A 24828-nucleotide genomic window follows, 5' to 3' on the forward strand; every position below is an offset into this window, starting at 1 on the left:
TCCACCTTGCGTGTACAATGTACAGTATTCAAACTGCAACATGTCACGTTAAAGTAATGTGAGAAGACCAAATACTCACGGGAAAGCTGTGCTTTATAGCTGTATCACTAGCAGAGATTCATAAACCATGCTGCTTTTTTTCCCCCATATTCCATGTCGTAAACTGTTTTCTTGTCTGTACACAACATCTGTTGCTCGTCTGTTGCTTTTCTTGGGAGTTTTTCCTCAGTCGATGTGAGAGTCTAAGGGCAGAGGATGTTGTTATGATGCTGTGTAAAGCCCTTTGAGACAAACTGTTTGTAAAAAAAATTGACTATACAAATAAATTTGCCTTGCCTTTGTTTAAATTATATCAGCCAACCTGCCAGTGAGGGAGAACCCAGGTCCTTGCAGTATAATACATGTAAAACAAAAAACTGTCTTTTGTTTAAAACCTAACAAAGTTGAAAGTACTGAAATGCTGAAAAAAGAGAGTAGCAGGAATGGGGAAACCAAAGGAAGTAACAGATACAGTACTAGAATTAATGTATATAGTGACATAAAGCCATGTTACTGATAGATCTACAAAAAATACCCATTATGAATGTAAAATTATCAAGCCTACACATTGCTGTCAACATAAAATCCAGTCACAGCATCAATGTTTTTGAATGTGGCTTTAGAGGCAGGTCTTGTGATTGAAACAGTGTAATGATATGAAAGGTTCATGTGAGCTTGTAAAGACCTCCATGTTTAATCTTTGACATCATCATACTGTGATTACTCAAACCATCCTTCAAAAACCCATCTATGGTCGGTGGTCGGCAACTGGTTTCAGAAACCCTGACTGTCCTAATCTGGCGCAGTCACGGGGCACAGTGGTGAGGTATGTGAAAATTTAGCTTCCAGATTTTATTCATGGGGAGGGTCTAACCTGCTATATAAAGAGCAGAGCATTTGTTCAGTTCAGGGCAAGTGAGAGACTCATGACAGGAAGCCATCATTGTTTCCCTGCTGAAGCTGCTGAATAACTTCACTGACCGAAGGTGAGTAAAAGAAACAATGAAACTGAATTGAGCTCTTTTGTGGCACAAAGTTTTCAGTACTATTAATTAATATAATATAATATTGATCAGTGAGGTGGTTCTACAGCACTGGAAGCTTAAATGATAATGATTAAGAGTAACAATATAGATTTAAGTCAAAATCTAGCTTTTCAAATAAACCTCACAATATTGTGTCTGTCCTCTGCAGATGCTGAGGATCACTCTGTGGCTGTTAATGGGGGTGTTGGTGTGGGACTTTGCGTCCTGCTCCATCACATACCGTGATGGGACCAAGTGGAGTGATGAAGAAAACCAGCCGTGGTTGAACATACCCATGGTGGAGAAGGAGGCTACAGAGAAACCAAACTCTCATGTTCTCCTGAATCAAATCCAAGATGAAGGAAAGGCTTCCAGCATCCGCTGTGACAGCAAACACTATTGTCCCGATGGCACTATCTGCTGCAGACACCCAAAAGGTGTCTGGTTTTGTTGTGGGTACGCTTACGTGAGTTGACCTGCATATTCTTCACACAGACTTTTTAAACTACAGAAAAAGCGTTTAATAAATGAATACATTTTAAAGCAGATTTAGCTTTGATTAAATATCTTGTATTAAGTTTTGCATTACTTGCTTCATTGTGTGGCATGTAGGGCCAGTGCTGTGCGGATGGCTACCACTGTTGTCCACGCGGCTATGACTGCAACCTCTCCTACACACACTGTGTTAGGGGCAGCCTGAAATATCCCTTCAGCGCCAAACCAGCTCTGGCATCAGTCCCTGCTTCTCTCATTTCACCTGAGGACTGGACCAACTTTGAGGAGGTAGGACATACTATATCACACTTTATTCACCTTTCTATATGTTCTGTATCCTGCCTGGGGTTATTTCTCTAAATGAACATCCATGGAGAGTACGTTTTAAAGGCCCCAAAAATATATTACCCATCAGCAATAACCATTTTATGACATAGTTTAAATACTTGTCATTTTGACATGAGATTTCTCTCTGTCTTGATTTTGTGGATAAAGGTACACACATACTTACATGCATCATCCATTTTTTCACTAACAACATCTTGGTAAAACTAATGAAACAGACATTTCCCTCAGGAGTGGAGTGGGGTTCAAAACCAAGCTAATAAAATAAGAACAGAAATTACAGTTTGGTGGCCAGAAACTACATCATATTCCCTGATGGGAATGTCTGCTCTGATGACTCCACCTGTTGTTATAATGTGCTAGGATATGAATGCTTGTTAAATACGGTATTCACTTTTTCACAGGGCCGGCCCTAGGATTTTGGTGGCCCTAAACAAGATTTTTGTTTGTGGCCCTGCACTCTAAGCGCAAACACCAAATCACTGGTTAAAACTGAATACAGACATGTTTATGCCCTCTGAGGTTTGAGGCCATTTTCTCGACTTTTACCGGTACATATTTTCTTTAATTTATCTTTTTAAGATACTTGCAGATGTAACAATACTCAAGTGTTTTATGTTTAAATATTAGAACCTCCGCTGTAAGCACACTGAGGCCAATTTCAATTTGTCCTAGAACACTGTATAAAGAAATAATTTAGGCCAAATGCTGGAAATTTGAGGTCTGCTTTTTGAAAAATGTCAAACCCCTTGCGAAAACACACCTTCAGTCATGAGAATGAACTGTTTTTGGTGCTTGAAATAGGATATGAATACAGTAATATATAAGTGTAGAAAACAAATCTAAAATGAAATTTTGTAAGGTTGCTTTTTGAGTACAAATGTTGTCATTCTGCCATTCTATTTTCACCAAATGTCTCAAATGTGAGATAAAATAAGCTGAATATTGACTTCAAATTACATATAAAGCTCATAGCGTGCGTGCAGACCTCAGGATGTTTAAATGACTTGAATGAACCCCGGTACCTTTCTGATCATGTGGCCCCCCACCTAACGGCTGTGGCCCTAAACAACCGCATAGAGTGTTTATGCCAGGGGCCGGCCCTGCTTTTTCACATGAGATATGTCTCTAAGTGGATAAGGGCACACGCATACTTCCATGCACAACCTCACAATAGATAACATATACAGTATAAATTATCTTTCAAGTCTAATCAATGTCTTTGTAGAACCACTCGCTCAGGAGTTGATAGGAGTTCAAAACCACGTGAATTAAATAATGATGCTGTTTTAGTGTTGAGCTTGTCACTGCTGCCACTAAGTGGCCAAAGAAATCCATCTTTAACTGTATTATTATGAGGAGTTTTTAAGGGATCCAGATATACATAATTTTCAATAAATACATTACATACTTTATGAATTAATATGTTTATGATTCAAGTTGTAACAGAGTATAACAGTCCAGTTGTATTTAATTTTCAGGAACAGCTCTAGTGGCCAGTCACCGCACCAACATGGACAGAGTCATGGTCCCCTCAGGAGCACAGGAAGAGGCCAAAACAGACTGAAGACGTGTTTATTTTCGTACAAGCCACAAATTAAATCTTAAATAATGCAGTGAAGAAAATAGATGGAAATTTAACATTTTAAATCAATATTAATCTCAATCCTAATTTTAATCTTAATATTAATCTTAATCAGTAATCTGCTGATAAAATCATTCCTCTGCTTTTGATAAATGATACTGTGTATGTCTCCTCTGCTGAAATGTACTGCATGTTCATTTGTCACAAATAATAAAGGCACATAAGCATTCATTTTCAGTCTTCTCGCAGAATTTTTGTAACTGTTTTCCTGCAACAACATCCACAGTATTTATGTCCAACATTCACATGTCGTCAGGGCTGTTAGTAGGGCCCACAACAACCCCCAGTAGCCCAATCCTTACAGGATTAAATTATTTTCCTGACTAATACACATACTAATACTGCACCAGCATTACAATAAAGCCACAAAACATGCAATATTCATGAAATACATTTTATTTTCCAAGCAATAAATAACCGCTTGCCTTACTTTAAAAAATTGTTTATTCCGTGTTGGTCGAAGTAACAGTAGCCCATGGATCTATTAGAAGCCACCGCAGACTCTTGAGACAGTTAAAACTAAGGTAGCACTGACAGGTACCAACACAATTCACCACCGTGAATTAGTATACAGTAAAATTAAAGTAAAACTGTGGTATCATTTATTCTTTCCTTAAAAAAAAGGTCAAGCACTGCTTGCCTCGTTTGCCCTGGCAAGAAGCCAAATAGATCAAGTTTGTTGGTCTGTGTTTTCGGTGAGATAAAATATCAACAACTCAATTTGGGCACAACTTGTTGATTTTCTTATTGACACACGGGACAATTACAGAGAGGGCTCTCTCCTTAATGACATTTGGGACAAAACTGTGATCCTTGCCAAGCGATGCAACATCATTCCAATTATTGATATGAAGTGAGGAGAAGATTTTCGAAAGACAATTGTGTCATATTGCAAGGGATACAAGCCTTAAATCCCTGCAGTCCCACATTTTGTGAGAAAGAGGTAGTGCAACGTAATGGAAATGATCTCACTGTCTTCCTGGATCCATATTGGAAGTCTTCCATGATGAGATGTTTAAATTTTGCAAGATTGCACTTCTATGTGAGCACTGCATTGTGTGAGTGAAGATTTCCGTGCTTAAGTTTGATCAAAACTGCTTGCAGTCCCATGACTGGTGAGCAATTGAGCAATTTGGGGGTGCTAAACATAGAGTCAAGAAAGTGCCATAAATCTTGATGACTTTGTAGATTTGTTTGCCAAAAACAACAGTACAGGCGCATAAACCTATAGCCTGATTAAAGAGGGATATAAGTATTTATGTACTTGATTACTGTAGTTCAGTTCGTTCGTTCGTTCGTTCGTTGCCAGTGGACCATATAAGATATGGATGTTGGATGTATGCTTCCATTTGAGTCCAAGATAGCCTTTCTATCTCAAAAGCTCCACTTGCTGTGGCCAACGGTCTTCTCTATCTATCTGTTCACTTTGGGGAGACCAGAAATAGAATGTTTTCTGATCATGCCAGTTAACATGTAGTTTTTCACAATAGGTGTTGCATTGTTTGGAGACAGCCTGTAGCTTTCCAGTAGCTAGTAGAAAGGCTATCTTGGACTCAAATGGAAGCTTATGAATTAAGGAAGTTTTCTACGTATATACATGTTAGGCATAGATATTCTCCATAAAGTGCTGAAAAATAATAATTTTCATGAGAATTTGTCAGGCAACAGTACTCTTTTTTTTGGTCTTTTTTGGGATGTTGAGGGTGATATCTTAAAATCGAGTTGCAACAAACCCTAGAATCTTTTTTTCATGCCTCCCCCTATGTGTCAAGATACTCTCTGCCAAATTTTATAGTTGTATGACTATTTATGCGATTGTGGTACCTAAATATTTGCATTTACATAATTCCGCCAGCAAAATTACCCAAGAAGAGGGGTTTTGACCAGTCAGTCTTTTATCCCCCCCTCACCTATGGTCATGAGCGATAGGTCATGACCTGCAGATACAAGCGGACAAATTAGTTTTTTCTCACAATTAGGGTTGTTGGGGTCTCCTTTACAAGGGAAGACGTTTGGTCACCCTCGAGAGACTTGGACAATTTTAGACCCGCTGCTCCTTTGCGTTAGAAGGAGCAAGCTGAGGTTGTTCGGGCATCTGGTGAGGATGCCTCCAGGGCCTGTTCCTGGCACATCCAGCTGGGAGGAGGACACAGGGAGAGACCGAGGACAAGGTGGAGAGATTATATCGCCAGCATGGCCTGGGAACGCCTCAGGGTCCCCCAGTCAGAGCTTACCAATGTATCCCTGGAAAGGAAGTTTGCAGCTCACTGCGGGATCGACTGCCTCTGTGGCCCAGCCTCGGATAAAAGGTTGAAAAGGGATAGATGGATGGGTGCAGGATGGGTGTCGTGTTTTAAATTTAGGTTAGGCTTGTTTCCAGTAACTGTTTTGATCCTTACAATAAATGTACACGTTCAAATTAGGAAAAGGATAACAAACCAATTTTAAAAACAATTCATTGGATAACAAATATAGCTACATAACACATTACAACAAGATTGTTGTGGAATGCAAAATGTCAGACATACTATGTACCGTAATTGTAATTTTTTAAGTCTATGCACATCAGATCATTGTTCACATTAAATGTTACACGAGAAATCAAAGTGACTATATACTACTATATACTAACATAAACTATATACTAAAAGCATTACAGAATTCCTGAAATTCAGTACAGCTTTCGGTTTTGGTGTGCCACCCCAAGACTTTCCCCATGGACACCCAGGCTGTGAAACATTTCTGGAGGTGCCACTGCCAAACATACAACACACTTGAACCAAAGCAGAGGAGGCATACATACAGTACCATTAATCCAAAACAGAGGAATGATTTTATGAGCAGATTATTTCAAAATATGTCAAGTTTCCATCAATTTTCTTTACCAAATTATTTAAGATTTAATTTGTGGTGTGTACGAAAGTAAGAACTAAACTGTGTATTTCAACATGTCTTCAGTCTGTTTTGGCCTCTTCCTGTGCTCCTGAAGGGACCTGAGAGTAGAATCCTCTGCAGGTCATGAAGAGGGCATCACAGTTGTATCCATACTCGCAGCAGTGCTTACCGTCTGCACAACACTTGCCCTGAAATCAGAACAAATCTTGGTGTTGGAACAATATACTGACAAAGTAATTACTGCATTAAATAGTGATAAGCATGAATATGGAAATATAAATCTGTCAGGTGCTTCAGTTTGAGAGTTGTTTTCTTCAGCTCACTCACCACTGTTTATCTCTATCTTTAATATTATTTGTATCCTTACCAGTGGGTAGGGGCAGCAGTTCCACTTTCCTGTGGCTCCCTTACAGCAGGTTGTCCCTGCTGAGCAGTAAAACTTTGAATCACAGCGAATGACTCCAACCTTGTTGGTGCTGTGACCGGCCACTGTTAGAGCTGTCATAGGTTTCTGAAAATGAAATACAAATGGACTGTTATACTCATAAACAAATGTATTCATAAAGTAGATTACTAATACATTTATTAAAATGATGAATATCTGAGTCACTTCAAAAACGTGTCTGATTTTCAGTATCTCCTCATAATGATGCAGTTAAAGCTGCACTGACAGATTTCTTTGGCCACTGAGTGGCAGCAGTGATGAGCTATAAACACAACACTAACAGCATCACCTCTTAAATTCTAGGCAATCTTAGGAGCAACATTAGCAGTCACTAGTGTTGTGTTTCTGGCCACCAGACTGTCATTTCAGTATTGATATTAGCTGTTCTTATTTTATTAGCTTGGTTTTGAAATATCTGTTTCATTCATTTGACCAAGATGTTGATCAGACTTCGTGAAAAAATGGATGATGCAAAGAGGAAATCTCATGTATTTAAACTTTGTCATTGTTATTGCTGATGAGTAATATATTTTTGGGGCCTTTAAAACGTACTCTCCATGGATGTTCATTTAGAGAAATAACCCCAGGCAGGATACAGAACATATAGAAAGGTGAATGAAGTGTGATATGTCCTACCTCCTCAAAGCTGGTTCTGTCTTCAGGTGAAATGAGAGAGGCAGGGACTGACGACAGAGCTTGTTTGGGGCTGAAGGGATATCTCAGACTGTCCCTAACACAGTGTGTGTAGGTGAGGTCGCAGTCGTAGCCATATGGACAACAGTGGTAGCCATCCAGACAGCACCGGCCCTACATGCCACACAATATATGAAGCAAATAATGCAAAACGTAATACAAGATATTTAATGGAAGCGACATCTGCTTTAAAATTCAAGTTTGAGTTGAAAGCTCTGACTTAGTGCCATGTCTGTAGTTTCTAAAAGCACATTAATTACAGGCTGTGTGAAGAATATGCAGGTCAACTCACCAGAGAGTACGGACAACAAAACCAGGCGCCTTTTGGGTGTCTGCAGCAGGTAGTGCCATCGGGACAAGCGAAATAGTTGTCACAGTAGACGACAGAAACCTTTCCTTCATCAGGGATTTGACTGTTTTTGAGATCTGTGAGGGCAGATTCAGGTAGAACAGGAGGGTTTGGTTTCTCTGCAGCCTCCTTCTCCACCATGGGTATGTTCAACCACGGCTGGTTTTCTTTCTCACACAACTTGGTGACCAGGTTACAGCGATACCCTGAGGGGCAGCAGTGGGCCAGGTCGGGGCAGCAGACGGCCTGGAGACCGGACGGGCAGAGAATTACTCATTATCACTCGATTGTCACAACCCAAATACCTCTGCTACTTAAGGCGTGGACTTACTTTTGGATATGGACAGCAGCTATATCCATGTTTGGTCCTACAGCAGGTGGAATAGTCGGAGCAGACGTTCCCATCAGGGCATGTGATGGAGCAGGATGCAAAGTCCCACACCAACACCCCCATTAACAGCCACAGAGTGATCCTCAGCATCTGCAGAGGACAGACACAATATTATGAGGTTTATTTGATTCAAATGAATGGGATGCATCATGTGGTTGGTTTCATTGAAAAGCTAGATTTTGACCTAATGTACATTTAAGTTGTTACACATCATTGTGTTTATTCTAAAAGCTTCCAGTGCTGGAGAACCACCTTATTGCTCAATAATATATCATATTAATTAACAGTATTGAAGAAATTGGTCCCACAAAAGAACTCAATTCAATATTGTTTTGTGTGTGTGTTTTTTTTCCACTCACCTTCGGTCAGTGAAATTATTCAGCAACTTCCCATCAATCGCCTCACACTTCCTCTGAACTACACAACAGACATACATGAAATTCACTTGATTTGATCCATGTGTTGTATAATGTGGACTCTCAGAAAGAAATCTCCTTGAAAACTGCAGGTTCCCTTCACTTCTTTAGTCAGATTTCGGGACTTAGTGGAAACTTGCTCCCATTTTGTTCACTTGCATTTGTAACTTTCAGTTTCATTTCAGCCTTTTACAGTACGTTTCCTGTTACAGACTCACTGAACAGTTGTAAGCAGCACCGATGAAGCCCTGCGGTTGCACTTAGACTACAAAAGAACTTGATGTGGATTCACTGATTTTTATCTCTTACCTTCAGCCGCGGAAACAATAATGGCTTCCTGTCATGAGTCTCTCACTTGAACAAACGCTCTGCTCTTTATATAGCAGGTTAGACCCTCCCCCTGAATAAAAGCTAGAAGCTAAATTTACACATACCACACCACTGTGTCCTGTGACTGTCAGATTAGGACAGACTGGGTTTCTGAAACCAGTTCCCACCCACTGACCATACATGGGTTTTTTTAAAGGATGGTTTGAATAATCATTGTATCACTCAAGCTGTCATGTCAAAGATTAAACATGGAGGTCTTTACAAGCTCACATTAACCTTTGGTATCATTACACTGTTTCAATCACAAGACCTGCCTGTTTACATATTGGCAATGGTAATAATTCAACAGCAGCCTACATGCTAGTCAGAAAACAGCCAGTCTGTACTGAGGACTCTGTCATTCTCTATTTGTGTAGCATTTCAGTACTTTTTAAAGTTAAGTTTTTAACAAAACAACATTTTTTTTGTTTTACTGTGATGCAAGGTCCCAGGAGCCTGAACCCCACCAACCCCCCCTCCCGCTACCACTGGGTAGACACCACACTGGCATGTTGGCTGATATCATTTAAACAAAGCAACCTGGTCTATGGACCTCTACTAGTGATAAAGCTATGAAAACACAGCTTTCACCTGAGTATTTGGTCTTCTAACATTACTTAAGGTTGACGTGCTGAAGTTTAAATACCACATTGTACAGAGTGAAACTGAAAACAAGGTAGAAGCGAGGTTTACCACAACTACTGTGTTTGTTACAGTACTACGACCTCAGTTTTCATTTTCAGGTAGTACACTGATGGATTTGATTTTTTTTTTTAAGTAAAAGCAAACTAGAAAATGTCCTCAGACATGGGGGTGCCCTCTGTCAACATGGGATACAAACCCACAATCTTAAGGTCAAGACAGAGCCAATCAGACGGACACATGATCATCTTTCTCTGAGCACTGACGTTGAGTGTTGTGTGTGTGTGTTGGACTTTGACAGTTAGGTAGCCTAGGTGATAAACACCACAAACATCCTAGATGTCCTAATAACCTGATTTAAAATACCTGTGTATCAGCCTGGCCTCAGAGGTTGCCATGGTGATTGTACTTGCCCAGTTACCGAGTGAGATTCGGTTGAAATGTACCTGCCTAACCCAGACTTACAGCTTAAATATCCTGTTATCTCATGAAGATTTACGTGTGTATGTGTGTTTCAGAGACTTTATACAAATGTATGGGAGAGAGAGAGGTCAGAAATATCAGTGATATAGTTCATGAACTGCAGAGACATCAGAGGAGAGCCTAATTCATGAAGAGGTCTCAGTTGTGGCTCTGGACCATAGACTGTAAAAAGAATGGACGTAGCGTCCGTGACGTCACCCATTGGTTTGGGGGAGTCTGTTTTGTGCCGCTACTACGGGGGTTTGAACCGCGCCATGTTGGATTCATTCTACTTGCCATATTTGGAGCGGTGCGGCCGTTGGCCGGCCGAGAGCCCGCCCACTGGCCTCGTAGCAGCGGTCGCCGGACCTGTCACTCAACGGTTCTGCTCCCTAATTGGCCAGAACTTTAAACCTAATAATAGTAAAACGGTAGAGTTTAAAAAAAATTCACCCCCCTCAGAGTGTGTGCGGGGGTAGAAACTATCGATTGAGACCAAAAAAATAAAATGTACCAGGCTGTAAATATGTTTTTTTAAGCTGTAAAATCGGCTATTTTAACATGGGGCTCAATTGGAGTTGCTCCCTTCTGGAGCCAGCCCCCAGCGACAGCCGGGGGGATTGCAGCTTTTTGAATGCGGAAGTGAGCTTCACTTCTCAGACCGACAACTGCCCCCTTGCTCTGGACACAAACTAAAACTGCTAATCTTTCTACTCTTTTGAGGCAGTGAGGCTGCTGAAGTGCCCCACCCCCATGGACAGTAACCACACCCCACCTTACTGTGAACTGGGCTCTGCATTGCTGCAACATCACATTAACTCCACATCTGACCATGCTCTCTGTTCTGGTGCCCCTGTTTTTGATCTGCTTTCTGATATACCTCTTGCTGCTATGACTATGACCGTTTATATTCCGTGCCTGCGCTGGACTTGGTCTTGGACTTATGGGATTCTGCACCAATATGCACTTCTTACACCTGGCTAATATGTAAGGTTGTGTTGCTCCAATGGAATTTCGTTGTTATTTATGACAATGACAATAAAAGCGATTGAACACATTGTGAGAGAGATGAAAAAATCATGTGTAGTGTCATTTGTGGCTGAAAACAGCGTGTCATGAAAATGTTGTATTTTGTAGTAAAGTAATAGCACACTGATCCCAATCGAGCCACACGGTTTAATATATATATATAAAAAAAATATTATATGTGTATATAATTTGCCTGAGTCCTATCAAAGCCGTAGGAGGGGTAGTGAGGTGTAATTTGATTAGGAAGATGAATAATAAGAAAATGAAGAAACACGCAGGATAACAATACTGCCTCGGAGGGTTAGCCCTGTGTCACTAACAAGAGTGAGTGAGAATATGTAAAGGCTAAAACAATACTTTATTAATGAATTCCCATTGTTTATACATTTACACTGCAGTGTAACAATTGAGCCAACTGAACAATTATCCCTTGTATAAATGTTAACGGTGCAGCTCACATTTCTTATCACAAGTCCAACTTCAATATGAGGCTGGCGAGACATCAGGTGATCGGGTCTACATGCATGATACGGGCAGTAGCACATCAGCCTCATCTAGCAACTAGAAATGCAAGATGTCAGGTCGGAAGCAGAGGGAGTAACTCCTAGAGGGCCAGCATACGGAAGGCAAACGCAAGTGCCAGTCTCACAGAAACCTCCAAGATGAGGAAAAAGAAAAGATGTGGAGTTCACTTCAGTCCTGGTGTTGACTGTAACTTAGAAGAACGACCCACTGCTAAAAGCGTGGTACTTAAAGTCAAAGGAAGATATGTACCGTGCGTAGTTGCCACTTAGAGGGATGGGCGCCTCCCTCGTTTTCACCCCAGCATTACAAGTCTGTGGGTCTTCTCGATCACGTGACGACCGAAGCTGGATGGGAGAGGTTTTTGGTGTTCAAAGGCAAAAAAAGTAATACTACAAGTGAACTGCCAGGAGGCCGAGAGCACCGTAAAGCTACGGTTGTTAGTCGAGCTCCAAGTCCGACTGAGACGCTGCCTTCTTTTTCTTTTTCCTGCCGTGTTTCTTGTGCTTCTTTTTCCTCTTCTTCTTGGATTTGTCCTGTGAACACAGAGCAAATCACAGTTAGCAGGAGACGCTTTTTGCTTTGCATGAAGCTCCTCCATAATGCAGTCAAGTTGTCATAGTTGTGAATTTCAATCTACACCTGACATATTTTAACTCAACTAAATCATACCAAATATAAATTCTTGCACCCGGCTGTATTACATCAAACTGAAATCTCATTTGTGCTGTGTTACTTTTAAAGGTAACTTAAGTACATTACTCACTGTGATTTTCTCCTGTTCCTCACTGCTTCTCTTTTTCTTCTTGGCATCTCCCTGTGGGTGGGAAAAGTTGAAATGAGACTATGAAAAGAGGGAAGTTCTCCAAAATCACATTTCATGTATAATTATTTCACAATAACGGCATTTCTGCAAGATTTTGCAACAGATCCAACAGACAAAACTTGCAGGGTAATCCATTTCTGCACCAGGCTGCTTTCTTCTACAGTGTTACAGAACTAAATCAAGCTGTTGTGGCAAACACTGTCCTTTCAAAAACATCAGGGCACATATTCACAAAGCCCCTCAGAGTCCTCCCAGAGAGCTCCTAACTCAATCCCAAGCAAGGAATTTTACTTAAGAGTGATTTAGGAAGTTGCTGAAAGCAAGTGAGCAGGAGGGAAAGAAACTTTTATCTTCGTGGGAAGGTGTGGTTGACCACAATGCTAGGTATGACTCATTCTTTTTTAAGCTCTGGTTGTTAAAAACAAAAAAAAAAGGATCTTAGATTGTATTAAGACCGAAAAGAATTAAATGTCACAACTTAAAGTTAAAAAAAAAATTGTTAGTCAGACTTTAAAAGAAGCAATTTGTTTGAACATGCAGACTTGTGCAGAGTTCACATGACGATAGTTATTAGCTCTATTTATTTGCTTATGTTTAATTGATATGCTGGTCATTTCACTAGTTAATCTTTTTTCATATTAATGGACGATACTAACTGTTTACAATTTCGGATATTAGTCCAGGCAAAATAGCGTTTTACGACAGACTAATCGTCACAGAAGGTTTTTCACCATACATCATTTCTATGAGGTGTCTAGAACAACATATTTAAAGTCCTAAGAAATCCTAGTTGGGGAAATATGTTTAATTTTCATCATTACTTACTGTATAAAGTCTATGGTGCTGACAACAATACACCCCGATGGGGCTATTTTTTCCCTTACTCCTATCACAATGAAACTTTACACAATAAAAGTATCCATGAAATGTAACATTTTTTGTATTACAAGTTTCTTTGAACATTTATTTGAATATGCAAATGAGCCTTACACTAATCAAATATGCCCAAAATACACCCGAATAGGCTTATTTTTTTCCTTTACTCCTACCACAATGAAACTTTACACAATGAAAATAGACATTAAAAGTAACATTTTTTGTATTACAAGTTTCTTGGAAAATGAATTTGAATATGCAAATGAGCAATACACTAATGGAATATGCCCAAAATACACCCGAATCGGCTTATTTTCTTCCTTTACTCCTACCACAATCACACTTCACACAATAAAAGTATTCATGAAAAGTAACATTTCTGTATTTCAAGTTTCTTGGAAAATTAATTTTAAATATGTAAATGAGCTCAACACTAATTGACTTATGGTCAAGAAGCCATAAAGCCACAAGCAGCAACAGGGGCCAAATAACCAACACATTCGTGTCCATTCAATAAGTTAACCTGTATGCACTGAGTGCTGTCACTTGCCATTTGCCACACTTGACTTATGCATACACACATGTCACTTGCCACACTTAAAAGACCTATATTGACCTTAAGAATTAATTGCACAGTCTTGTCTCCAGTTGCTTTTTAAATTCTTTTTTTTTTATTAGCGAACAAGCCTTACCTAACGACTTTCCTCCCAGTTTGCAGAGAACATCAGAAGAAAGTCAGAATTCATCAAAGTCGTTTCAACGACTGTGTGTGATGTTATATTAAAGCAGAAGTAAGCGATCCGGTCGTTTTGGCTAATGCTGCGTTCCAGGCAGGCTTTTGAAACCGTAAATTACAGCTTCAAGTCCCAACTTACGATTTTGTAGCGTTCCAGGCAACCCACTCGTGTTTTTCCGACCTGTTTTACCTGTGAACGGCCACTCGTAACTTCCGACCCGTGAACTCGTACCAGATCGAACTGGTATGACTTCGCAGGTCGGAAAAACACGAGTTACGGGCTGCCTTGAACGCACCATAACAGTCCTCGTCCCTACGTCACCACATTCACGCGCATCCCTTGGCTGCACACACAGCCCTGCATGCCGTTCTCTCTCCTCATTGGATAAAAACTGTAGGATACGAGAAAAGTTTTCTCCTCGGCTCAGAGCAGAGTGACTGACAGACCCGTGTTTCGGTCCAAACACTCTATGTAAGTGATTGCTGTAGGAAGATATAACTATTTAAGACTTATATTAACACAAAAATATTGCTTACTTCTGCTTTAAATATGCTGTTATGTTCAACAACATATGAGCGGGACTTAGAATTTGGCCCCTGTTTTTGCTGCTTGCGGCTTTATGGCTTCTTGACCATAAGTCAATTAGTGTTGAGCTCATTTACATATTTAAAATTAATTTTCCAAGAAACTTGAAATACAGAAATGTTACTTTTCATGTATACTTTTATTGTGTGAAGTGTGATTGTGGTAGGAGTAAAGGAAGAAAAGAAGCCTATTCGGGTGTATTTTGGGCATATTCCATTAGTGTATTGCTCATTTGCATATTCAAATTCATTTTCCAAGAAACTTGTAACACAAAAAATGTTACTTTTAATGTCTACTTTCATTGTGTAAAGTTTCATTGTGATAGGAGTAAAGGAAAAAAATAGCCCCATTGGGGTGTATTGTTGTCGGCACCATAGACTTTATACAGTAAGTAATGATGCAAATTAAACATATTTCCCCAACTAGGATTTCTTAGGACTTTTAGTATGCTGTTCTAGACACCTCATAGAAATGATGTCTGGTGAAAAACCTTCTGTGACAATTAGTTATATTTTTGGGTCCAAAATGAGCTAAATTGCCTGGACTATATTTCTGACCAGTGGTGAAGCGCTGTGTGTTGGCAGAATGAATCAAACCAGCAGAATTCAAAGAATTCTCTGATTTTTCTTAGAATTATGTCACCAAGAGCAACGCTTAGTATCAGGAAATCTTTGTGAATATGGGCCTAGCAAACTACTCTATTTCCCCACAATGACACACTGACAAGACGAAATCAATACAAAACAGTAATAACTGACAAGTTTCCAGTCATCTACATTTATAGCAACATTTTAACTGTTTGGCAAACATGAGGTGGTGGCTGATAAAGCGGACGACGGGTTTAGTAGGAAATGTAGCCGATATTTTCAGTCATTTCACTCAAGACATGAAGAGACATGTTTTTTTTTGTTTTTTTAGCCTCAACACATGGGGCGGGTGCTCTACCAACTGAGCTAAACACCGCCCCTGAAAGAGATGTTTTGAGAGCCATGCAAAGCTGTTGGTGGCTTGGCATGGCCTCTGCCACATAAGGCTAAGGCTACAAATGTAGACGGTGGTGGTACAATACAATCACTCTGGGTGCTGCCTGCAGAGAGAAACGTGAGGAACAGTCTATCCGAACAGTTCAACTTGAGATCATGACACCACCTTGAGGCAGGCCGACTGTTCTGTCACACGGTCACACACCACCAGTCTTTGGTGACCAAGCGTTTGCATTAGAGATAGGAATTTAATAAAATGATTAAAGTATTTGAATATTATATAACCAACTCTCCCTGAGGACGCACAGAACATCTGGACGAGAAAAGAAAAAGACCTGTAGTAGTTCAGTACGCAGGTGTGACATCCAGAAGTTAATCTGTAACCACTGTGTCAGTTTAATAGGGCCAATCATACACTTTTATGCTCACCATGAATGTACTTCTCAGGCACAGGACTCAAACCATCAACAATAATGTTTTGTTTTTTTTGTATTTAAAAGCAAACCAACTAAAATATTAAATGTTTTGTCGACTAAATCTAGACAGAAATCTTGCATTAAATATCTTAGGGATGCAGTTGACTAAATCTGATTACGACAGCATCTAATTTATCCCCCTGTAATTTGAATCAAAAGAGGAACAAAGAGATAAAAGAGGAACAAACGTGGAAAAAATAGTAGAAGGTGGCACAGTAACTGACAGTGGAGGGAGTTCATGTCAACTGATGTATTTATGGCCAATGAAACATCTGCCATACTTGTAATTCAATAAACATTTGTCACGAATGGCGACTGCCTAACCTCCAACAACTACATGTGACTAATACTTACTAGCTCTTCCCCTTCAGAGTCTACAGACGACTCTGAGGACGAGTCCTTATAACCTCGCTCTGCCTTCCTTTTTCTTCTGCGGCTCTTGTCATCCTAAAAGATGAGATTTGCAAAGCGGAGAGAAAATGATATAATTCAAAGCTTGCACAGTCCAGCAAAACCATAAACACCGAGAAGTGAGTAACCAAACAAGTGCAAATTACCTTATCTTTGTCCACTTCTTCCTTGATCTTCTTCTTTTTCTTCTTGGAAAAAGAAACAATGTTAAGACAAAACACAAAAAACTGCATAACTGCACATTTTCACTATCGGCATTAAGAGAACTTAAAAATTGATGCTGTAACAAAAAAAAAAGCCAAACCTTGCTGTCAGCATCCGATTCCTCCTCTGAGCTGTCTGATGCTCTTCTGGCTGACGACTTCTTTCTCTTCCGTTTTTTCTTCACACTCTTCTTGTCATCCTGTACACATATACAGAAATACAATCAAGCGGCGTAGTGCTGCATTTTGTGTCAAATAACCTTATCAAGTTCAGCCACAACAACAGGGCAGCCAATTAAAAATGGATCAGTCTGAGCTGGACAAAGGCCACGTTGTTACCGATCAGTTGTTAAAAGTCAACACATTTGCATCAGACGCACCGACTATCATATCGACCCTGCTGTTCTTTATATGGGAACTATTCCTGGAAGGAGCCAGTAGTGCTACGTCAAGCAGAGCAGCTTTATGTCTTTATTTCAAGAGGACTGTGCCCCCAAATCACAGCTGTTGGATTAAAACTGCATGAGGATCAGTATTATGATAATGCGGGTGATGACAAAGAGGCTGCCCAAATCCCATCCAAACCCCTCTTCTCGCTAACGGTTTACATGTGACACACCCTTCCGTTGATAATACACCAAAAACATTAGGACTCTGGTAGCACTTACCTCGTCTTCAGATTCTGAGGCGGAGCTGCTGGAGGAATCAGAACTCGATGAAGAGGAGGAAGATGAAGAATGCTTGACCAAAACACAATGAAAGCAGGGTTCATTAGACTTGAGGGTATTTGCTTGTTTTTACGACCATCTCAAAGAGCAAGGTGGGAGTGGGAGAGATCATTTTGAAAAGAATACACACTGAACCATGAGGACAACCCGCAGGCAGAGACAGATTTTGGGGCGTTAACATTTGGTTTTAAGGTTCAGGTTACAATGAGTGTGTGTTTAGAGGCTGGAGCATGCATTACGTAAAAAGTGTTCCACTTGGGGATCATAAAAAGTCTGTGTGTGCACATCAGAGAGAGGCAGTACTACGGCAAGCTCAATAGTGGAGGTCTCTCCTCACCCTGTTGGATTTCTTCTTTTCTTTCTTCTTTTTCTACACACGGATAAAGAAAAAACATGAGTAAAGAGTAGATGTTTTAAGAATGAGATTGTCAAACGTTCACTGAAGAAGAAATGCCAAACCTCTTTTTTCTCTTTCTTCTCCTCTTTTTCCTTGTCTGTTATCTTTTTGTCTTTCTCTTTGTCCTTGTCTCCTAACACCTTCTCTCGGTGTTTGGCCAGTTCCTTCTTCCATCTCTGAGGGGAAAAAAATGTTTGTTTTTTTTAGAAAGGATTATCTGCTATTTTGCCAGTTGTTCTTTGTGTGCAGTTACTTTCATCCAAGTACCAAGAGTACATCTATAGTTAAAGTAAATAATTGCCATAAAACATAACTTTTGACATTCGCAGCTTGAAAACAATGTGAGGAAAGATGGTACACATTAAAAGGTCCACATGTCAAGTCTAAATGCTACAAACATACCTCGTTCATTTTGTCCTCAAAATCAGCCAGAGCTCGAGAGCCTTTCTTCTTCTTCTCCAACTGCTCCTTTAACTCTTCCCTAAAGAAAATTCAATAAATCAGCTGTAATACAGGTTATTTAGTGAAACATCTGGATTACTTGGTCTACTACAGCACTTCATTCAACCTTCCCCCTGTACAATGTTTAAAAGTGACCCACATTTTCATCAACAGGAATTTACAGTGAACTGACAAAGCAAACAGGATCCACTTGTACTGAAGTGATTTGGGATTGATGCATTTAACAAATTAAGACTTTTGTGTTTTCCGAGTTGTTTCTGCAATGGCTAAGTAAAAAAAATTAAAAACCCTTTTAACTCATAGTGTCGAGTCGACACTATGAGTTAAAGGGGTTTTTAATTTTTAGGTCGACAGGTCAGGTAGGTCGACTCGACAGTGACATGGTACTATGTGTCAGCGTTTCTATTAATATGACATTCAAAACACTTTGGTCTTGAGAGGAAATAGTTAGATGAGACAAATAATGAATGGAATGTGCCCCCTTGTGGCTCAATTTAGCTACTTTCACCGAGGACAACCCAATTAGCAGAACTACATCAGCTGTGTGACACTTCAACGTTTTACAAGATGGGATTTGTGGCATCCTGTGAGGTGGGTCATTCAGTTTACATTCAGTGAGACAACTGAAAGCTCTGTGCTTGCACTTCATCTTAGTAGCAGATACAGTCTCATTATGGGACAACCAATAAGAGCAAATACAAACATAAAAAGGGCTGGATGATAATATTGGACGATGCATCTACAAAATCTTTAATGAAGGTATGGGGACAATGAATGAGTCATCTAGTCAAATTCTGGAGGACCTCCCTCTTTGCTCTCAATCCCTGTTGTAAGAGCACAACTATTGATGCAAAGCATTTGTACAACAGCAAATTTCAATGTCACACACAGTCCTCTGGTTCTGATATGCTGCGTAAATGAATACATGTGTTAATACATCACACACAGATCAGAAAACTCCTTATTTATGTCACATTTCAGTTAAAATGCTGAAAAAAACACTTTGTCTTGTTTCCCTATGCAACATCCTACCAACAATAACAACACAAACACAACTTTATACCTAATAAGGATGAAACAATTCCATGTATAAAACAATAAAACAAGTTTACTGATATATTTCTCAGCACATTAGACTCCACACTCATCAAATAATGCATGCACCAATAGGCCACCATTAGTTTTACAGTCTCTCTGCCAGTGTATTTATTATCACTCTTGGGCCTGAGATGAGATCTGGCTTTTGATATCTGTCAGGCAACCCATGGAGCCTGCTGTAACAAACCAGTGTTTGTAAAGGCAACATCTGGAAAGAATGCAACAATGGGGGAAAACTTCTATGAGAAAGATGTTTGTCAGATTATATGTTAGCAAGTATTTATGTCAGTGTGTGCCACTCAGAGGGTCTGGACTTTACTCACCATGTTGGCCGAGGTCTGCTTAAATAATCTTGTATGGATGGGCCAGCACTGTTTACCGGCCCCCTGGCTCGTGCAGCGGCAATGGGGTTAATGTAAGCCTGAAACATATGACAGGAAGAGCATTTTAAACACCTGCAATGAAGGTTATTGAAATAAACACTTTTATGGGCCATAGATGTTTTTTTATATATATATATATATATTTTTCATTTATGTTACAAATAAAAACGTCAATTTGAATAGCTTGTATTCATGATTATGATGCAATTGACAGACATTGTTTATACCGGCATTGGTATCAGTTAACAAGGTTTGTTTATAAATGGCAGTGGCACAGCCCCCTACTCACTGTACCTGTACATGTTTAATTTATGAACCTGTGTATTATTTATACATGGCACTCGGCCCGGTTTAACATAAAACACAATTTTATACAATATATGTGGGTCCCTGGGTTGATAAACGTTGAGGACCCCTGATCTAGACAGTAAGATGAGTTGAGTGAAACGTCAACACGTCCGATACATCTTCAGCGAAAAATGATGTTTATAACAACATCTAAGATACCACATTTATTCCATGCACCGAATCTGAACGGAGAGTATCAAACGGTGAAGCTTCTGGGCGATGCATTTAGCCCCATTACTCGATTGATTATCAGGGAACACATGAAAACAGAAATGCAACAAGATGGGCAACTTAGCAAGAGCCAAACAACTAGGCTTTTGTTTACGCCCTTGTTTGGCACTTCAACTTTAGTAAACTGCTGTTGTTGAGGGCTGTGTCTAGCTAAAAGCTCTGACAAACACTGAACAACATCACCAATTCAAAGCATTGGCTTGTAATGCTGTAGGCTAAGGTTAGCATTAGCTGCTTGTGCATAAAGCTAGCCTTTCGATGGTAGCTGCTACATCATGCACCAAGCAGGTCAGACCTACACAGCTAAGTTACACACCGTTCAGAAAACGTTCAGCTGTATTTCCCAATGATGTATACTACTGGCGACTCAGGTGACCACTACCTGGGCCTAACACTAGAAAACCTGGCGGAGGTTTACATCAACGTTAGCTCCTGTGCTAACGTTGTTTGTGTTTAGCCTAGCGTTAGCTCGCCTAGCTCCGAGTGTAACCAGCGTATCAACAGTTTATCACGTTAAAACCGTATAAGCGTCGCATAACTACTCACCACTCGGTTGTCCCTTTTGCCCATATCGAGTTAATCATGAGGAGAGGTGTCCAACAGGGAGAACAACCATTAGTGTTACCTTGCTAACATTGACCTAGCCTCAGGCTGAGGTAATGGAGGCTCAAACAGATACTCTTCTTCTTCGGTTCTTTGGATGCGCCTTCTTCTTCTTCGTCCTTTTCTTTGCAGCAGCAGCAGTTTGGGCGGGCTGAGCCAACATGGCGCCACCTTCCGGAGCTGGTACGTTATTGTTTCATGATTGAAGAGATGGAAAGTAAACTTGCCATGTGGCTACAATCATAGCTACATTTCTAATGTCATTGATATGTACTGTCCAATTAAAAAAACAAAAACAAACTTAAGATGACAAAATCTGAGCACAAATTGATTGATAAAATATTACCTTATTCAAAAGGATATAGGCCTATAAGTTCATTCCAAAAACAAATTCAGTTGAGAAATCCAAATACTAAGAAATGAGTCCAGGACAACAGTCATAAAAAGCTGCTTTTAATTCAGCTGGTGCAATACAATAATAAGACACCAATGCCTGCATTCATACATAAGTATAACGCCATGATTGTGGTGTTCCTAGTCTCCATTTAATATGTTAAAAACAAATGTGACATAGGAACATATGTGTAATCTAAGTTTATATGATGGATCAAGCTGCGTTGGTTTCAACAGTGAAAGCTCTCAAAGCTTAACAGTGGACTTCAGTTTTATGATGTGAGACTGAAATGTATTAGAAATTGATTAACTCATAGGAAAAAAAAAACATACAGTGATTGTATCAAGTGTAATTTGACTAAAGCAGTCATTATTTTAATTGTAAACCTATATGCCTAAAGTATTTGGAGCTTCCATTGCATTGTATTCACCACTGACACCAGAAATGAGTCTTTATCAAATAGAAAATTCACACAGTGCTTAGTTCAAGCAGACAATTACACATGGATCTACATGGTGTTCGCCATCTAGCAATTAAAGGTTGCTGGCAAAAACAGTTCATACAGGCAGTTATCTTCAGACAGTAATGACTACAGTAACATATAGCTGATAAAACAGGAATGACAGTAGACTATGATCATTGGCATGATCGTGGAACAGCTTGAAAGAAAAACCTGAAGGAGATGTGATGTGGTCAGTTAGTAGCCCAAGGATGTGCAAACTGTGCCCAAAAGATTCGGACGTCCATAACAAGAACCTGAGAAAGTTAGAGAGTGTGTCTGTGTGTGTGTGCTAGCAGCACTACCTGTTAAGAAAACGTAAACCAGTGTTAAAATGTTACTGTTCTGCAAGAACTACTACATACAAAAATACAACTCTGCATAACTTGCTTTTTTTTTTCCTTGCTTGTAAAAACTGAACTGTAAAATAAAGCAAAAAAAAAAAATTGTACACAAAATATTTGTGCATTATATTCATGATAAAAACCCCTGTAAAGTTCGTAGTCACTCTCAATCCAAAGTAAATGAAATTCAACAACCACCCACCAAACCCACCCGACATTTTCAATAGACAAAAATATTCTTGCCATACAACATTCCACTGACCTTCGCTACTCTACGTCTATCCATTTTACAACATATCTATGGGCTGACGATGCACGTATCAAAAGTTTTCTATCATTACAACTTGTACTTAGGACTACATACTGTACAGTACCAATGCCTATCCTTTATACATTCCTTACACTGTCAAACTATTCTTACACAAATTCTATAATCATCTAGAGTTGGTGTAATTGGTGTAAGAATATTATATGCCCCAGCATCTTAAAAAAAAAAAAAAAAAAAAAATCAAGATACAACTTGATGAAAACAAGCATATAAGACTTGTCAATAAAATTAAAAATTAAATACAGAATATTGGCGGCAATACTATGCCAAATGTTTTCATGTTGAGTAGTGCTGGTGGACTTCATCCACCTATTGCAAGCCTTTGCATTGCTGTTTCACTCGAATAGTAAATAATAATTGTATTTCATAATGATAAAAGCCCATGATGGCAGACTAAAAGCGACTCATGAAGACCAAATGAGTGGCAGGAACTTTTCTAAAAGGTTCTTTCATCATTGTCTCAGCACCGATATCAGCCCGTTCTGATGAGTCCCTTGAAGAGCGCAGAAACCATTAGAATCCCGCTACTGGTCTGCAGTTACTCAGGACATCCTCAAGGTGGCAGTGATATAATACATATATAATTGGAATGATAAGTCACGACATGGCAGTGAGTGGTTGGCTTGTGATGCCCAATAATGTTTCAATAGGTAGGTGTGTACATGAGTGTGCTTATGTCAGTGGTAGTGCACACACCATAGGTTGTGTACATGTCTGCTCGCAGCAGCACACACCCACAATTAAGCATAAACGCAGGTGAGATCCACGCTCGTCCACACAGACTCCTGTATGGTTTTGGTCCCTCGGGTCGAGAGGACTCTTAGCAAAAAGCTGGACACTATTCGTAGAGAGAGGGCCTCTGCTTCGCGGCCTCGGCAGGCCGCCCCGTCCACCACTACCAGTCTGAGATGCAAGTGTCTTTGCATTGTTAACACAGTCATTCATCAACATTTAACAACCTAAAAGCAGCAATTACAATCCATCAGTTCATGGAAGGAGGATAGCTTTGTGCATTGTTCAGGGTTGGGGGGGGGTGAGAGAGTTGGTGTCATCTTTGACACCCTCTTTTTCTGAATACTTTCCCAGAGCGTTGTACACTGACTATAAAAAGTATTTTTCACCCTTGGTCTTTTTCATGTTTTGCTTTTTGAGTTTATATACAACATGGAATCACAGTTGATTAAACTTTTTTGACACTGATTATCAGAAAAATAAAACCCTTACTGTCAAAGAGAATACAGATCTCTAAAAATGGATCTAAATGACAGTTTAAGTTCCCCCCCCCCTCTTAACTACGGCAATATATCACTAGAGCAGCCAGATGTTTTTTAGAAGCTGATATGGGGCAGCGAGGGCAATCCCCTGTGTGTAATAAGGATGTGATTTTTAGTTAGCTGCAGCAGCTACACTATGGGACCAGAAACACCAAACCAATGTATTACAAGGTTATTGAGAGGGATGAATCATTGGAAGGATACCAGTGAAACAACAATACGATACAAGATTTTCAGGCAGAACTTAAAGCTGCTGCTCTGTCACGCTTGCCATGCACCCTGATAAAACTAAACCTCTTTTACAAACAAGAAAAACTGCTCTATTCAAATGTGCAGCACTGATACAGATCAAACCACACACACACACTGGCTGTAATTGTTGTACTAAATACCGACTAGAGAGGGTGAAAGCTTTGGAAATGATTTGTTCTTAAATTTAAACCCATTTCTACAGATCAGTTTTCAGTTCGACATTGAAGTTATATCTGTTGATCAGTGTCAAAAAATGTTAATTAACACACATTGATTTACCGCTGTAAAAACAATAAAACATGAAGCAGACTATGAAGCAGTGAGCTGAATGCTTTTTATAGACACTGTATAGGGTGATTGGGGGTGAAGGAGGACCATCAAGCAGTCCTCTCCTCCATAGTGGGCTTGTTGCTTGTTGGGATGGGCTGGGCCGCGTACACACTTCTACTGTGGCTGTCCACACTTTGAAAATAGGGGTGACTCAGCGCAGCGAAGGCCGATATCCTCCTGGAGGGGTTGAAGGCGAGGAATTGCTTCACAGAGAGAGGGAGAGAGAGAAGCGATAAAGGAGCGTGAATGACCCAAAAAGAAGAAACAGAATAATGAGAAACTGGATGGATGTTCTCAT

General features: G+C 39.9%; 3 protein-coding genes across 4 annotated transcripts in view; all 3 read right to left on the reverse strand.

Annotated features, from left to right (window-relative positions):
* Positions 1–6172: 6172 nt before the first annotated feature.
* LOC310993454 (progranulin-like) lies at positions 6173–9337 on the reverse strand. Its single transcript, XM_083981806.1, has 7 exons — positions 9048–9337; positions 8682–8739; positions 8263–8412; positions 7875–8177; positions 7526–7696; positions 6812–6955; positions 6173–6632 (listed from the first exon to the last, which is right to left on the reverse strand). The coding sequence occupies exons 3-7, from the start codon at positions 8410–8412 to the stop codon at positions 6504–6506; spliced, it is 897 nt and encodes a 298-aa protein (XP_083837932.1). The 5' UTR covers positions 8682–8739; positions 9048–9337; the 3' UTR covers positions 6173–6503.
* A 2214-nt stretch (positions 9338–11551) lies between these two features.
* On the reverse strand, positions 11552–21205 carry fam133b (family with sequence similarity 133 member B). 2 transcript variants are annotated; one of them, XM_083982080.1, is made up of 11 exons: positions 21053–21205; positions 19868–19965; positions 18387–18465; positions 18047–18160; positions 17925–17957; positions 17528–17599; positions 16961–17059; positions 16803–16841; positions 16600–16692; positions 12529–12579; positions 11552–12298 (listed from the first exon to the last, which is right to left on the reverse strand). In XM_083982080.1, the coding sequence occupies exons 1-11, from the start codon at positions 21074–21076 to the stop codon at positions 12203–12205; spliced, it is 798 nt and encodes a 265-aa protein (XP_083838206.1). In that variant the 5' UTR covers positions 21077–21205; the 3' UTR covers positions 11552–12202. The 2 variants fall into 2 exon arrangements, with proteins under 2 accessions (XP_083838206.1, XP_083838205.1); XM_083982079.1 differs by having other exon boundaries at positions 16803–16844.
* A 3074-nt stretch (positions 21206–24279) lies between these two features.
* The window catches only part of cdk6 (cyclin dependent kinase 6), a 36487-nt gene continuing 35938 nt past the window's right edge, over positions 24280–24828 (reverse strand). The window contains exon 8 of the mRNA XM_083981776.1: positions 24280–24733. Within this exon, the coding sequence (XP_083837902.1) occupies positions 24578–24733 (156 nt within the window). The 3' untranslated portion in view covers positions 24280–24577. The remainder of the gene's footprint in view (positions 24734–24828) is intronic.

This window comes from Trachurus trachurus, assembly GCF_905171665.1.
Source record: "Trachurus trachurus genome assembly, chromosome: 11".
Taxonomy (NCBI): domain Eukaryota; kingdom Metazoa; phylum Chordata; class Actinopteri; order Carangiformes; family Carangidae; genus Trachurus; species Trachurus trachurus.

Coding starts and splice junctions, on each gene's coding strand:
- LOC310993454 (XM_083981806.1), bottom strand. CDS start 8,412: ATGCTGAGGATCACTCTGTGGCTGTTAATGGGGGTGTTGGTGTGGGAC. Junction 8,178..8,262: donor GCTGCTGTCCATATCCAAAA/GTAAGTCCACGC, acceptor TCCGGTCTCCAG/GCCGTCTGCTGCCCCGACCT. Junction 6,633..6,811: donor ACTGCTGCCCCTACCCACTG/GTAAGGATACAA, acceptor TTCTGATTTCAG/GGCAAGTGTTGTGCAGACGG.
- fam133b (XM_083982079.1), bottom strand. CDS start 21,076: ATGGGCAAAAGGGACAACCGAGTG. Junction 17,600..17,924: donor AAAAGAAGAAATCCAACAGG/GTGAGGAGAGAC, acceptor GTTTTGGTCAAG/CATTCTTCATCTTCCTCCTC. Junction 12,580..16,599: donor ACTCTGAAGGGGAAGAGCTA/GTAAGTATTAGT, acceptor TCCCACCCACAG/GGAGATGCCAAGAAGAAAAA.